Source organism: Neoarius graeffei, chromosome 9, assembly GCF_027579695.1.
Source record: "Neoarius graeffei isolate fNeoGra1 chromosome 9, fNeoGra1.pri, whole genome shotgun sequence".
Lineage (NCBI taxonomy): Eukaryota > Metazoa > Chordata > Actinopteri > Siluriformes > Ariidae > Neoarius > Neoarius graeffei.
Window position 1 is genome coordinate 82,181,721 of NC_083577.1, and position 14,379 is coordinate 82,196,099.

General features: G+C 39.8%; 1 protein-coding gene across 5 annotated transcripts in view; it reads right to left on the bottom strand.

Annotated features, from left to right (window-relative positions):
• LOC132892043 (activin receptor type-1C) overlaps positions 1 to 14,379 on the bottom strand; it is a 106,805-nt gene that overhangs the window by 51,455 nt on the left and 40,971 nt on the right. For all 5 annotated transcript variants that reach the window (XM_060930367.1, XM_060930364.1, XM_060930366.1 and 2 more), the window contains exon 3: positions 1,329 to 1,571. In XM_060930367.1, coding sequence (XP_060786350.1) covers positions 1,329 to 1,571 — 243 coding nt within the window. The remainder of the gene's footprint in view (positions 1 to 1,328; positions 1,572 to 14,379) is intronic.

A 14,379-nucleotide genomic window follows, 5' to 3' on the forward strand; every position in this document is an offset into this window, starting at 1 on the left:
GTTAGTGGTACTGGCTTCAAATTGTGAAATATTCAAAGTTAGTTAAATTAATCTACACTGTATGCAAAAAAAAAAGTCAAATAAATGTAATTTTAAAAAATTTGATTAAAAGCTAGACTGCCTTTCAGATTTTTCAGTTCAGGTCATAAAAAGAATTTCCCCGACACCCAATTATTTTTATTTAGTGGACCAAAAGCTACTGAATTCAAATCACAGACTTCCAATTTTATTAGGGTTTTTTTAAATATATCAATTAATGAATTTAGGACTACATGGCCCTAAATTCTCTGCTATTTTTTCCTGCTTCACCATGACCCAATACGAGATACTACATCATGCATCACGTGGTGGGCTTTCCCTGTTTGTACAAGGCATTGTGGGATACAAATTTGAAACAGGAGAGAAAAATGGAGGGCGTGAGTGTGCGAATGAAACGTGAAAGACCGACTACAGTAACGGAAAGAAAGCGAGAAGAAAAGACGTTATGTTATATATGAAGGAAAGGAAACGCAGGCCCAAGCTAATAAATATCGGCGCTCAGCGAGCACCTCGGTGTGATCAGCTGTTCGTTTAGCGACAGAATGATGGAACTGTCAGTGCACGCTCAAAGGTAAACCTGTAGATGGCAGTAATGCAACACTGTGGATGCCAGCTGCCATAAAACCTAAAAGAAGATGATAAACCTGCGCATGCGCACACGGACTTCCTCTGTCTGCTTGACTGCGCAAAGCGAGCGATTTCATGCACATTATTTGCTTTAATCCTCTCAAATTAAATAACTTCCCAGCCACAGAATGGCCTGATATTTTGTCAGATATTACAGAAATAAACATATATCACAATGACCACATTTCAGACAGAACTAAATTTTGCCGATTTTATGGAATCAAAAGGCCGTCTAAGCTTTAATATGGTGTCATTATATTCATTAACCAAATGAGTTAACAAATGTTCATGCTTAATTTTTACCATTATTAATTCCTATTTGTATATGCTGTTAATATACATGCTTCGTTCATTCTTGATAGGTTAAACATTAATATATTAAGGAGTTAAATATTAATATATCAAAAATATTAACTATCTGTGAACCTTATAGTAAAGTGTCTTCTTGAATTTTATCGTTTTACAGGACCTTCTTGAAAATCATTTTGATGAAGAAGCATCCTGTTAAAATATCATTAAATAAACAAACAAACAAACAAACAAACAAACTGAAGGCAATGTTGAATTCTATGTTTGGGGGGGGGGGGGGGGTCCCCTTGAAAGCAGTTATCTTCATGGTGCTATATCTGTTTGTTTTTCTCTTCTCTCTGGTCTCAGCTCACCTGATCCCGAGCCTGACGTGCTCATGTCATAGATCAATTCTTTCAGGCATTTCTCTGACGACACGAGACTCTGGTCGTCCAGAGGCTCCTCTGGATCCTGGTTTCGGCTCTTACTGTGCACGCAGCGCTGGTTCCGGATAGCACACACACCCAGAAACACACCAACACACAGTAGGCATGAAGGCACCAGGATAACAGCCGATAACTCAAGCCGGCCCCAGTCAGGGTCCACAGAGGATGGTTCTGTAGTGCACACACACACACACACACACACACACACACACACACACACACACACACAAATCCAATGAATACTGTTGACAGAAACATATGGCTGCAAGAACAGATAATAATCCATCCACCAGGGGCATTGCACCCTCTAGTGTTGGCTTCCTCTAAGCGTGAGATTGACTGCCAGGGAGTTGTGATAATTAGTTCACAGTAGTGGTAGTAATGGAGCCACAAATGATCTCATTTTGCCCAGGCAGTGCAAGAGCTCCTTGGTACAGCTGTAGTCAGAGAGAATCAGAACCAACTGTGAAATAGCTTTTGTATGTGAAAGCAGCCTTTAAAAAAAAAAAAATCCACGCTCTAAGACCAGGGTGAAAGTGTGACTCACTCAATCAGGTGTATCAGCCCAAGAAAATGTGCAAGACATGGGGTTCTCCAGGATGTGTGATACAGGTCATAGCACAACAACAGGAAATACACAGGGCGTCCAAAAAGTCAGGAACTACAGTAATTAGAGTACCAAGAAGTACCAGGAGCCTCGACCCCTTCATCCAAATGTTAATGCCAGCGTACATAGTTGTGGTCAGAAGTTTAAATACAGTGACATGAATGTCATCTTGGATATGAACGTCATGGCAATATTTGGGCTTTCAGTAATTTCTTTGAACTGTTCTTTTTCTGTGGCAGAATGATTGTACAGCATACAGCTTTAATTAAAAAAAAAAAACACTAGCATTTGGTGCACAAGTTTTAATTTTCTTTGGGTTTTCTGAAATCAACACAGGGTCAAAATTATACATACAGGGTCAAAAGTGTACATACGCTCACTTAGATTATTAATTCAGAGGTGCTGAAGCTTCCAAAATGTCTCTTATCTTGCCAAGGTCGAGGTCTCTTAATTTCCTGTTAGTGATGACTGACTACAGCTGGTAGCTTCTCTGTGCCTTCATAAAAAGGGCTTGTTTACAGCACTCATTGGATTGACCAACACACAGTAAAATGGGAAAGTCCAAGGAGCTCAGTGCAGATCTGAGAAAGATGATCGCAGATATGCACAACTCTGGAATGTCTCTTGGAGCCATTTCTAAACAACTGCAAATTCCAAGATCAGTTCAAACAATTGTATCCAAGTTATTGTGAGGTGTAGTCACTTTGCCAAGCCACTTTGCTTCAAGAAAACTCAAACTGTCACCCTCAACTGAAAGGAAATTGGTTTGGATGGTCAGGAACAACCTGGGGACCACCATGACACAGCCCTGCCATGAACTGGAAGCTGATGGATCACTGTCTACAGTTCAGATCACTGTGGACTAAGAGGCTGCTATCCAAGAAATAACCCCCTGCTCCAAAACCGACACCTTCAAGCTTAACTAAAGTTTGAAGCTGACCACACGGACAAAGAAAAAAGCCTTCTAGAGGATAGCTGTATGGTCAGATGAGACAAAGATTGGGTTGTTTGGCCACAGTGACCACCATGTACAGAGGGACACTGTACCAGCTGGTGGCCTTTCTGTGCGGAGTTTGCATGTTCTCCCCGTGTCTGCGTGGGTTTCCTCCGGGTGCTCCGGTTTCCCCCACAGTCCAAAGACATGCAGGTTAGGTTAACTGGTGACTCTAAATTGACCGTAGGTGTGAATGTGAGTGTGAATGGTTGTCTACGTGTCAGCCCTGCGATGACCTGGCGACTTGTCCAGGGTGTACCCCGCCTTTCGCCCGTAGTCAGCTGGGATAGGCTCCAGCTTGCCTGCGACCCTGTAGAACAGGATAAAGCGGCTAGAGATAATGAGATGAGATGAATATTTAATATAATATAACTACATGGTGCTAATCTTGGGTGCATTATAATACTATTGTATCTTGCCTTTTATATCCATGTTTAGCTAGCAATTTTGGGTTTTTTTATTTTATTTTTTTATTCTACTTAGTGCCATTTGTACAAATTTATTATTGATAATACACTTAATTCCATGATTAAACAGTCAACATGGCGCCATCCTGAAACTTTCCTTTGGACAACAATGGAAATAAGTATTTTACACTTTGTTGTGCTATCCTTGGTTTTAGTTTCATGTATTTAGTTCAAGTGTGCATTAGTATATTGTCGTATTTGTATGTAATTTTTACCTTAATAAAACTATCTATCTCTCACTCACTCATTTAGCTGGCAACGGACCCAGTTGATCCTTAGCTGCCTTCACAAGTCCTCGTCAGACATCACGCTCCTTCGCTAAGGTCCACCAGCTATTAGGGTCCTCTACTCTTAAAGATGTCATATCTTTTCTTCAGTTGTCACTCCACCTCTTCCTTGGTCTCCCTGGGGGTCTGATACTGACAGGAAATCCTTTGGTGATTTGTTTGACAGATCTTGTTTCTCCCATTCGGGTGATGTGCCCTGCCCATCTTAGCCTCATGGCATGTACCATGTTGGTCATAGGTGGTAGTCGTGATAGGTCCCGTAGCTCTTGGTTATGTTGTCTTCTCTTCTCTCCAGTGCTGTCGTCGATGACTTGGCCATAGATTCGTCTTAGAATACCATTTTCAAAGACCAGTAGTTTTTGTTCTAGTTGTTTTGTAAAGGCCCAGGTCTCTGCTCCATATATAACAGTTGGTCGGATGATGGTTGTGTATATCTGGAGTTTGGTTTTTCTGTTGATATTTCTTGCATTAAGTATTGATTTCATTGCCCATGCACAGCGAGAACCCGTTGCTATTCGGGTTTTTACCTCTTCAGCAATGTTGTTGTCAGATGTTACAGTTGACCCCAGGTATTTATTTGAAGCTGGCTACCTTTCCTAATACAAGGTTACTGAAGGTGTAACCTTCTTCCCCACCTGTTCTTGAGGCTTTCATTATTTTTGTCTTACTTTCATTTATTTCCAACCTAACCTTTCTTCCAGCTTCTTTAAATGCATTCAGTGTTGGTTCCAAAGCAGCAATTCTTGTTGAAAATATATACACATCATCTATATATGCTAATCTGTCACATGCTGCCGTTCCAACGTGAATTGTTGGGTTAGCCTGAGGAGTTTGTCTCATCCCATTCCAGGACCAGGTTGAAAAGGAGAGTTGAGAGTGGGCACCCCTGTTTGAGACCACCTCCATCTTCGAATGGTTCAGTTGTCTCACCTCCAAGTCTAGCATGGCATCTGGTATTCTTGTAGTACATTTGGATTAGTCTCGCTAATTTTGGTGGTATTCGGAAGTATTCTAAAACTTTCCATAAAGACTGTGTATGCTGTCATAAGCATCTATCTATCTATCTATCTATCTATCTATCTATCTATCTATCTATCTATCTATCTATCTATCTATCATTAATATTATAAATATTTGAGCTGTACTGGTTGAGAGTAGAACTGTGCAAGGTGGCCCACTTTAGATTGTTCCTTCTGGACTAGACAGGGCCAGAGTGACCTACGCCATCATTGATGGTCTCGTTGTTCATTATTGTTATTGCCTCTTTCAACAAAACAATATGAAATCCGTAAACATTTTATTTGTAATATTGACTTTTAATAACGGTCTGCATAAATACTCTAAGTACAGCATGGCCGATTGACTGAAAATGGAATTCAATGTCCAGTGGTGCTTGAAAGTTTGTGAACCCTTTAGAATCTTCTATATTTCTGCATAAATATGACCTAAAACATCATCAGATTTTCACACAAGTCCTAAAAGTAGATTAAGAGAACCCAGTTCAACAAATAAGACAAAAATATTATACTTGGTCATTTATTTATTGAGGAAAATGATCCAATATTACATTTCTGTGAGTGGCAAAAGTATGTGAACCTCTAAGATTAGCAGTTAATTTGAAGGTGAAATTAGAGTCAGGTGTTTTCAATCAATGGGATGACAATCAGGTGTGAGTGGGCACCCTGTTTTATTTAAAGAACAGGGATCTATCAAAGTCTGATCTTCACAACACATGTTTGTGGAAGTGTATCATGGCATGAACAAAGGAGATTTCTGAGGACCTCAGAAAAAGCGTTGTTGATGCTCATCAGGCTGGAAAAGGTTACAAAACCATCTCTAAAGAGTTTGGACTCCACCAATCCACAGTCAGACAGATTGTGTACAAATGGAGGAAATTTAAGACTATTGTTACCCTCCCAGGAGTGGTCGACCAACAAAGATCACTCCAAGAGCAAGGTGTGTAATAGTCAGCGAGGTCACAAAGGACCCCAAGGTAACTTTTAACCAACTGAAGGTCTCTCTCACATTGGCTAATGTTAATGTTCATGAGTCCACCATCAGGAGAACACTGAACAACAATGGTGTGCATGGCAGGGTTGCAAGGAGAAAGCCACTGCTCTCCAAAAAGAACATTGCTGCTTGTTTGCAGTTTGCTAAAGATCACGTGGACAAGCCAGAAGGCTATTGGAAAAATGTTTTGTGGATGGATGAGACCAAAATAGAACTTTTTGATTTAAATGAGAAATGTTATGGGGCGGCACGGTGGTGTAGTGGTTAGCGCTGTCACCTCACAGCAAGAAGGTCTGGGTTCGAGCCCTGGGGCCGGCGAGGGCCTTTCTGTGCGGAGTTTGCATGTTCTCCCCGTGTCCGCGTGGGTTTCCTCCGGGTGCTCCGGTTTCCCCCACAGTCCAAAGACATGCAGGTTAGGTTAACTGGTGACTCTAAATTGAGCGTAGGTGTGAATGTGAGTGTGAATGGTTGTCTGTGTCTATGTGTCAGCCCTGTGATGACCTGGCGACTTGTCCAGGGTGTACCCCGCCTTTCACCCGTAGTCAGCTGGGATAGGCTCCAGCTTGCCTGCGACCCTGTAGAAGGATAAAGCGGCTAGAGATGATGAGAATGAGAGGAGATGAGAAAATGTTATGTTTGGAGAAAAACACTGCATTCCAGCATAAGAACCTTATCCCATCTGTGAAACATGGTGGTGGTAGTATCATGGTTTGGGCTGGTTTTGCTGCATCTGGGTCAGGATGGCTTGCCATTGTTGATGGAACAATGAATTCTTAATTATACCAGCAAATTCTAAAGGAAAATGTCAGGACATCTGTCCATGAACTGAATCTCAAGAGAAGGTGGGTCATGCAGCAAGACAACAACCCTAAGCACACAAGACATTCTACCAAAGAATGGTTAAAGAAGAATAAAGTTAATGTTTTGGAATGGCCACGTCAAAGTCCTGACCTTAATCCAATCGAAATGTTGTGGAAGGACCTGAAGCGAGCAGTTTGTATGAGGAGACTCACCAACATCCCAGAGTTGAAGCTGTTCTGTACGGAGGAACGGGCTAAAATTCCTCCAAGCCGGTGTGCAGGACTGATCAACAGTTACCGCAAACATTTAGTTGCAGTTATTTGCTGCACAAGGGGGTCACACCAGATACTGAAAGCACAGGTTCACATACTTTTGCCACTCACAGATATGTAATACTGGATAATTTTCTTCAATAAATAAATGACCAAGTATAATATTTTTGTCTAATTTGTTTAACTGGGTTCTCTTTATCTACTTTTAGGACTTGTGTGAAAATCTGATGTTGTTTTAGGTCATATTTATGCAGAAATATAGAAAATTCTAAAGGGTTCCCAAACTTTCAAGCACCACTGTACCATACATTTTCATTATTATTGTTATTTACCACAAAATATTCAACAATAAGTAGCAAATGGATTTTTGTCTGAAAATGTGTGAAAATTTGTGAGAAAATATATGTGAGAATGGAACCTTTAATAAAAAATAAAAACACTTATGCAAAAAAAAAAAAAAAGAAAAATTCTTAGGAGCAGATTATGTAGCTGGATGTAAATGCAAGCAATTAGTCTTTAATAAAATCCAAGTCGATAATCAAACTTTGGCATAATGTTGGCTGGATCTGAAATAATGGATTAACTGGATCAAAGGGCGAGCAACTGGAAACAGGCCAAAGAAGGAAATCAATCAGAACTGCAAAATGATAAGATGGCAAGCTTCACAAAATAAAAACAGGAAACAAGTCAAACTAGCGTTCAAGTGAGTAGGAATGTCTGTACTGGATTAGTATCTGGACTGAGAGCAGAAGCTTCTGGCTTGGTGGTAGAATAAGAAGTCTCTATAACTTTGTTTGATTGGGGTATAAATATAGTCTATAACCCCAAATCAGGAAAACTTGGGATGGTATGTTGAAATTGAAATTAAAAACTGAAAACAATGATTTGCAAATGATCTTTGACCTGTATTGCACTCAAAACAGTACAGCAGCACATTATTTGATGAATTTTACTGCTTTTTCAAAAACACATTTCAAAAAAAAGTTGGGACAGTGAAGCATTCACCACTTTATAATGTTGCCGTTCCTCCTCACAACACTTAAAAGATGTTTAGGGACTGAAGACACCAAGTGATGAAACGTTTCAGGTCTTACTTTGTCCCATTCTTCCTGCAAACAGGTCTTAAGGTGTGCAAGAGTACGGGGTTGTCACCATCATATTTTTTTATTTCTAAATTCCCCACACATTCTCTACTGGGGACAGAGGGGACGCACCCTCTTCTTCCACAGCCATGCCTTTGTAACGTGTGCAGAATGTGGTTTTGCATTGTCTTGTTGAAATCTCCCTGGAAAAGATGTCGTCTTGAAGGCAGCATATGTTACTCCAAAATTTCAGTGTACTTTTCTGCATTAATGCTCCATCACAGAAGTGCAAGTTACCTTTGCCAAGGGCACTAACACAACCCCATACCATGACACCCTGGCTTTTGGACTTGATGCTGCTGGTAACAGACTGGATGGTCCTTTTTGTCTTTGGTTCAGCGCACAAGGTGTCCATTTCTTCCAAAAAAAAACCCTGAAATATTGATTCATCTGACCACAATACATATTTCCACTGTGCGATGGTCCATCCCAGATGCCTCCAAGCCCAGAGAAGGCATGAGGCTTCTGGACACAGTTAACATAAGGCTTCCTTTTTTTTGCACAGTAAAGTTTTAACTGGCGTTTGTGGATGAAACTCTGTATTGTAGAGCTTGATAAAGACTTTTCAAAGTAATCCTGAGCCCATGTGGTTATATCAGCGAGAGATGAACGATGGTTCTTAATGCCGTGCCGTCTGAGGGATCAGAGATCACGGGGGTTCAGATTAGGTTTGAGCCCTTTGCACACTGAAGTTCCTCCAGATTCCCTGAATCTTTTATCGATATTATGCACCATAGAGGGTGAAATATCCAAATCCCTTCCTATCTTTCTTTGAGAAACATTGTTTTTAAACACTTCAATAGTTTTCTCATACATTTGTTGACAAACTGGAGCTCCTCGACCCATCTTTGCTCCTCAAAGACTAGACCTTTCCTAGATACTGCTTTTGTACGAAATCATGATTACAATCACCTGTTGACATCACCTGTTTCAAATCACATCATTATTTAATTGTTTTACCTCATTACTTGCTCTAAATGCAGGAATGGATGTATATTAACAAATGAAATGAAGTTGGCCAACAAAACATGAAATATCTAAAAACAGAGTTCATACTGTGTGCAATGAAATACAAGACAAAGTAAATTTAGGAATCACTTTTCTTTTTTTATTTACTTTTTCCATACCGTTCCAACTTTTTCAGATCTAGGGTTGTATTTTATTTAAAAAAAAAAAATTTAATTACAGTTTAGTCAGTATTTGTGCCACAGATAAATGTAGATACAGAAGGATACAGAATAGTAAATTTAAAAAAAATACTTTTGTACTTTTTACAGAATAACATGATTTAAAATGAAAAACTGAACAATAATGTAGATTTAATAGATAAACTGGTCACTTTCAGATCCAAATATAACTCTGTCAATCTAATGTTTTCTGAAAGGCATGTAAATCACTTCAGCCAGGGCTTCTCAACGTTTTCTGCTTTAAGGCCCACCTATTCATACTTATAACAAGTTGGGGCCCTTTAAAAAAGATCCCCAATTATTTTGGCTCATCAATTCTATTAGAATCTAATAATCTACTGTAAAGTGTATTAATGGGCTGCAACATCACTCCCTGTTACAGATGGGAGAATAAATGCAGTAAAAACAAACTGTTTGTAATTGTAGGTATTGTATTTAAAACTGTATGAATGTGCCAGAAGCGAACATAAAACCATGCATGCAGGGCATTCTCAGTCAAAAGGAATTAATGATCCAAAAGTGGAGTCTGGTCCATTAACACAAGACCTTATTGCCATGTTTGTGTTCAGCAAACAAGCAGGTTATTAAAACCAATAAGTACACTCAAAAGAAGTGGATATAGGAACCACCCAATGGGATTAGATCCTTACACACTAATAAAGAAGGATTTTTTTCCCTGCAAGTTGGAAAATCATCCATCCGTTGAGTTCCCTGACATCTCAAACTACCTGGTGCTGCAGACATCAAGTCAAGTCAAGTCAAGTTTATTTCTATAACGCTTTTAACAATAAACATTGTCGCAAAGCAGCTTTACAGAATTTGAACGACTTAAAATATGAACTAATTTTATCCCTAATCTATCCCCAATGAGCACGCCTGTGGCGACGGTGGCAAGGAAAAACTCCCTCAGACGACATGAGGAAGAAACTTCGAGAGGAACCAGACTCAAAAGGGAACCCATCCTCATTTGGGCAACAACAGACAAAATGACTAACATTAACAGTCCTAACATCAAGTCAGCTTCATTGATGCTATAAACCCCCCACCGACGGAAACCCGAGTGGGTTCACAACAACCACAGTCCCAAAGTCAGCAAGTCAACTGCAGTCCCCAGCCACAAAAGCACCACTGCAAGAGTCCAGAGCGTCCTCCAGGCGCGATCCCCAACTGTCCACATGGGGACATCGTTCTACATGGACACACGGATGAAAACCTGGAAGAGCATGGAGGAGTACAACTTTTTATATGCGGCTGGGTTAAAGATCTGGGGATCGGGAGACTAGAAGATAGATGGCGGTAGACGGATCTAAGTGCAGGAAGTGTGTTCATTAGCAGGCGTTATATTTACAAAAACAAAACACGAACAAAAGCAATGCAGAATCATAAAGCAGAGCATTTAAACAGCGTTATAAACATGGCTAGAAACAAATGTGACAGTGATGCTGATGATACTTCGTAAAGCCTCTGTGAAAACAGCATCCTTATCTGTGCATGCTGATTGCACTCAAATCAATATCAGGTGTTTCCCATAACGACTGGGTCCCAAGTGCACGCACAACGTGCTCCGTGAGCACACACGGCTGCTCAAGCTGTGCTATACTCAAGCGCGCGAAGTCGTGACAGTCAAGTGTTCACCTGCTGTGTGACCACAGCTTTTAGCTCGCCATGCATCACCACCAAAATGGTTAATTTTTATAAATAACCCATCGCAAAGTATCGCAAGCAGTCATGTGACCGTAGCTTAATGAGGCAGATGTGATGTCGGATGCAACATCGGATACAACCCAGCAACTGTACCCGACTACGAGTAAAAATTAGCTTCAACTTGGAAAAAAAAAAAAAAACGGCCCACTAGACGGTACTTCGTGGCCACTAATGGGCCGTGGCCCAGTGGTTGAGAAACACTGACTTAAGCCCATAAAAATGCATGAGTGATAGTGCTAATATCGACTATAAGACAAATATACTGTACTTTGTGTGATACATGTGTCTAATGAGCACGATCAAGATCGATGCCTTCTCCAATTAGATATAAATTCATCCATCCATTCATTCATTATCTGTAGCCGCTTTATCCTGTTCTACAGGGTCGCAGCCAGGCTGGAGCCTATCCCAGCTGACTACGGGCGAAAGGCGGGGTACACCCTGGACAAGTCGCCAGGTCATCACAGGGCTGACACATAGACACAGACAACCATTCACACTCACATTCACACCTACAGTCAATTTAGAGTCACCAGTTAACCTAACCTGCATGTCTTTGGACTGTGGGGGAAACCGGAGCACCCGGAGGAAACCCACGCGGACACGGGGAGAACATGCAAACTCCACACAGAAAGGCCCTCGCCGGCCACGGGGCTCGAACCCAGACCTTCTTGCTGTGAGGCGACAGTGCTGACCACTACACCACCTTGTCGCCCTTAGATATAAATTTTTTCCAATATAAATAAACAAACAAACAAACAAGTCTCACCGATGCTGATTCCCTATCCAGATTTTCTCATTTTAGAGTAAACTTGTGTCATCTATGTTTCACTTCTGAGAAGATTTTGATGATGTCCTTTACTTGGGTTTATGCTGTGCTTCCTTTCTCTGCAGCGTTGCTGTGCCTGCTTAAGTAATCATGCTCCCATAATGCCGAGAACGTAAAACATTATGAGCCTCAGGCTTTAAACAAGAACAATCAGCTTTCACAGTACATCCTGTCTTCTGACGTGACTTTATAGCTTGTTTTTATGGCTGTGACAATAAACACAAATGTGAACATTACCCACTCCTCTTGTTCTTTTACACAGTTTCAAAGGAGTAATTCTGTTCTTCAGAGCCGGCTGGGACTCTCTGCATCTTATTACATTGATAACCAGTTGTGAATGTGCAGCATCAAATATTTCACTGACCAACAAACAATAACTGCAAATCAGAACATCACAAAAAGCTGCACCTGTCGGAGACAAACAAATGGATTTGGCAAACGTGAACAAAAAGTCAGTGAAAGGAAATCACTGCTGCCCAGATGGAGTCTCTCTCACACACTCGAACAGCTCTTTTCTTCTTAAAGCATTTTCTTTCAGAGGCTTTTCACGTGTCTTAAATGGACTGCTTGGCACGGTTTTACAAACTAAATCTCTTACATTTAATTGCAGGAATTTATCATTGCAATAACTAAAAAAAATTAAAACTTAGAAACCAACTGAAACTCAACAAGTGAGCTGAGAAGATGAAAATGGCAGTGTTGATTCATAGCTGAACGCATCACCTGAACAATCCAAGTCCATTCAAAAGAATCAACCTTTCTGTGCGAACCTGAAGTGTATTTTAGTTCTCTATTAGAAACTAATATATCAATCACAAAATCAATTCAGTTAAATTGAACAGAAGACACAGAAATCACAAAGCGGCTTTCCAGAAATCCCAAATATTTAGATCCCTAATGAGCAAGCCAGAGGCGACAGTGGCAAGGCTAAACTTGAAGAAACCTTGAAAGGAACCAGATGCAAAAGGGAACTCGTACTCTTCTGTTCTGATATCCGATATTGGGATTATTAAATCATTACTCTTCTGCAACTGCATACGATCAAGGCACACAGTATTAAGTGTGTTGAAGGGTTGAAAGAAGGTTCAGTATGAGCATATTGTGAATAAGAGTCCTGGGATAAGCACAGGAAATAAATATATCACAAACGCACACATCAGTCCATCAGCCGTAACATGAAAACCACTGACAGGTGAAGTGAATAACAGTGAAAAGCTACTGTAACATGAACTGCTGAAGAAGTTAATGCTGGATAAAACAGAAAGGTGTCAGCATTAACTTTTCAGCAGTTTGTGTTAGAGTAGCTCTTCTGTGGGATTGGATCATATAGGCAAGCCTTTGTGCCCCATGTGAATCAATGAGCCTTGTTCACCGGTTGTCCTTTAGATCCTTGGACCACTTTTGGGAGGTACTAACCACTGTATACTGGAAACACCCCACAAGATGTGCCATTTTGGAGATGCTCAGACCCAGACATCTAGCATCACAATTCAGCCCTTTTCAAAGTCACTCAGATTCTTACGCTTGCTCATTTTTCCTGCTTCCAACACATCAAGTTCAAGAACCGACTGTTCTCTTGGCTTGCTGCCTAAAATCTCCCACCCCTTGACAGGTGCCATTGTAATGAGATAATCAGCGTTATTCACTTATTCACCTGTTAGTGTTTTTAATTTTACAGCTGATCGAGATTATCTATATATATATATATATATATATATATATATATATATATATGAGTGATTCCACGCTTATGGGTACTGAAATGGGGACATGAACTTATTCACCTAAAACCATTTCTTTTTTTACCATCAGGTCACAAAATATGTAATCTTTAATGAATGATATGTTAAAAGATAACTTTAATTTTCTGAGATGTAATAAAAACATATTTATATGCCAAAGTCAAGCCTATGAGTTCCAAAATGATGTCTGTTCCATTACTTCTGTTACGATTGTCCATCTCGCGTCTGTTACAAATTAATTACAATCTAGCTCTATACCATGTTAATCTTATTGAAAGAATGTGTATGTTTATTCTACTACACATGTTTATTAATTATATTTGCTAAAACATCACCTTCCTATGTTTCAAAAAGTAATTCTACATTGTTAAAATTGAGAATATATATGTCCACAACACTTCTGTTACGTTCTGACTTTGGCATATAAATATGTTTTTATTACATCTCAGAAAATTAAAGTTATCTTTTAACATATCATTCATTAAAGATTACATGTTTTGTGACCTGATGGTAAAAAAAAGAAATGGTTTTAGGTGAATTTTTAAAAATAAATTCATGTCCCCATTTCAGTACCCATAAGCGTGGAATCACTCATATATATATATATATATATATATATATATATATATATATATATATATTATATAACACACACAGAGAGTACTGTGCAAAAGTCTTCAGCACCTGTAAACAAATGCTGTCGACCAAAAATGGCTTAAAAATAATGAAATTAAATAAAATGCTTCAACAAAAATACTATAAACAGCAATAAGCCAAAATAAATCAATATTTGGTGTGAGACGACCCTTTGCATAAAAAAAAAAAGTAGTCTCAGGTCCAGTGAGTGCAGTTTTATGTGGAAATGAGCTGTAGGTTTTACTGAGTATCTTACAGAACCAGCCCCAGTTCTTCTGGACACTAACTGTCACACTTGCGT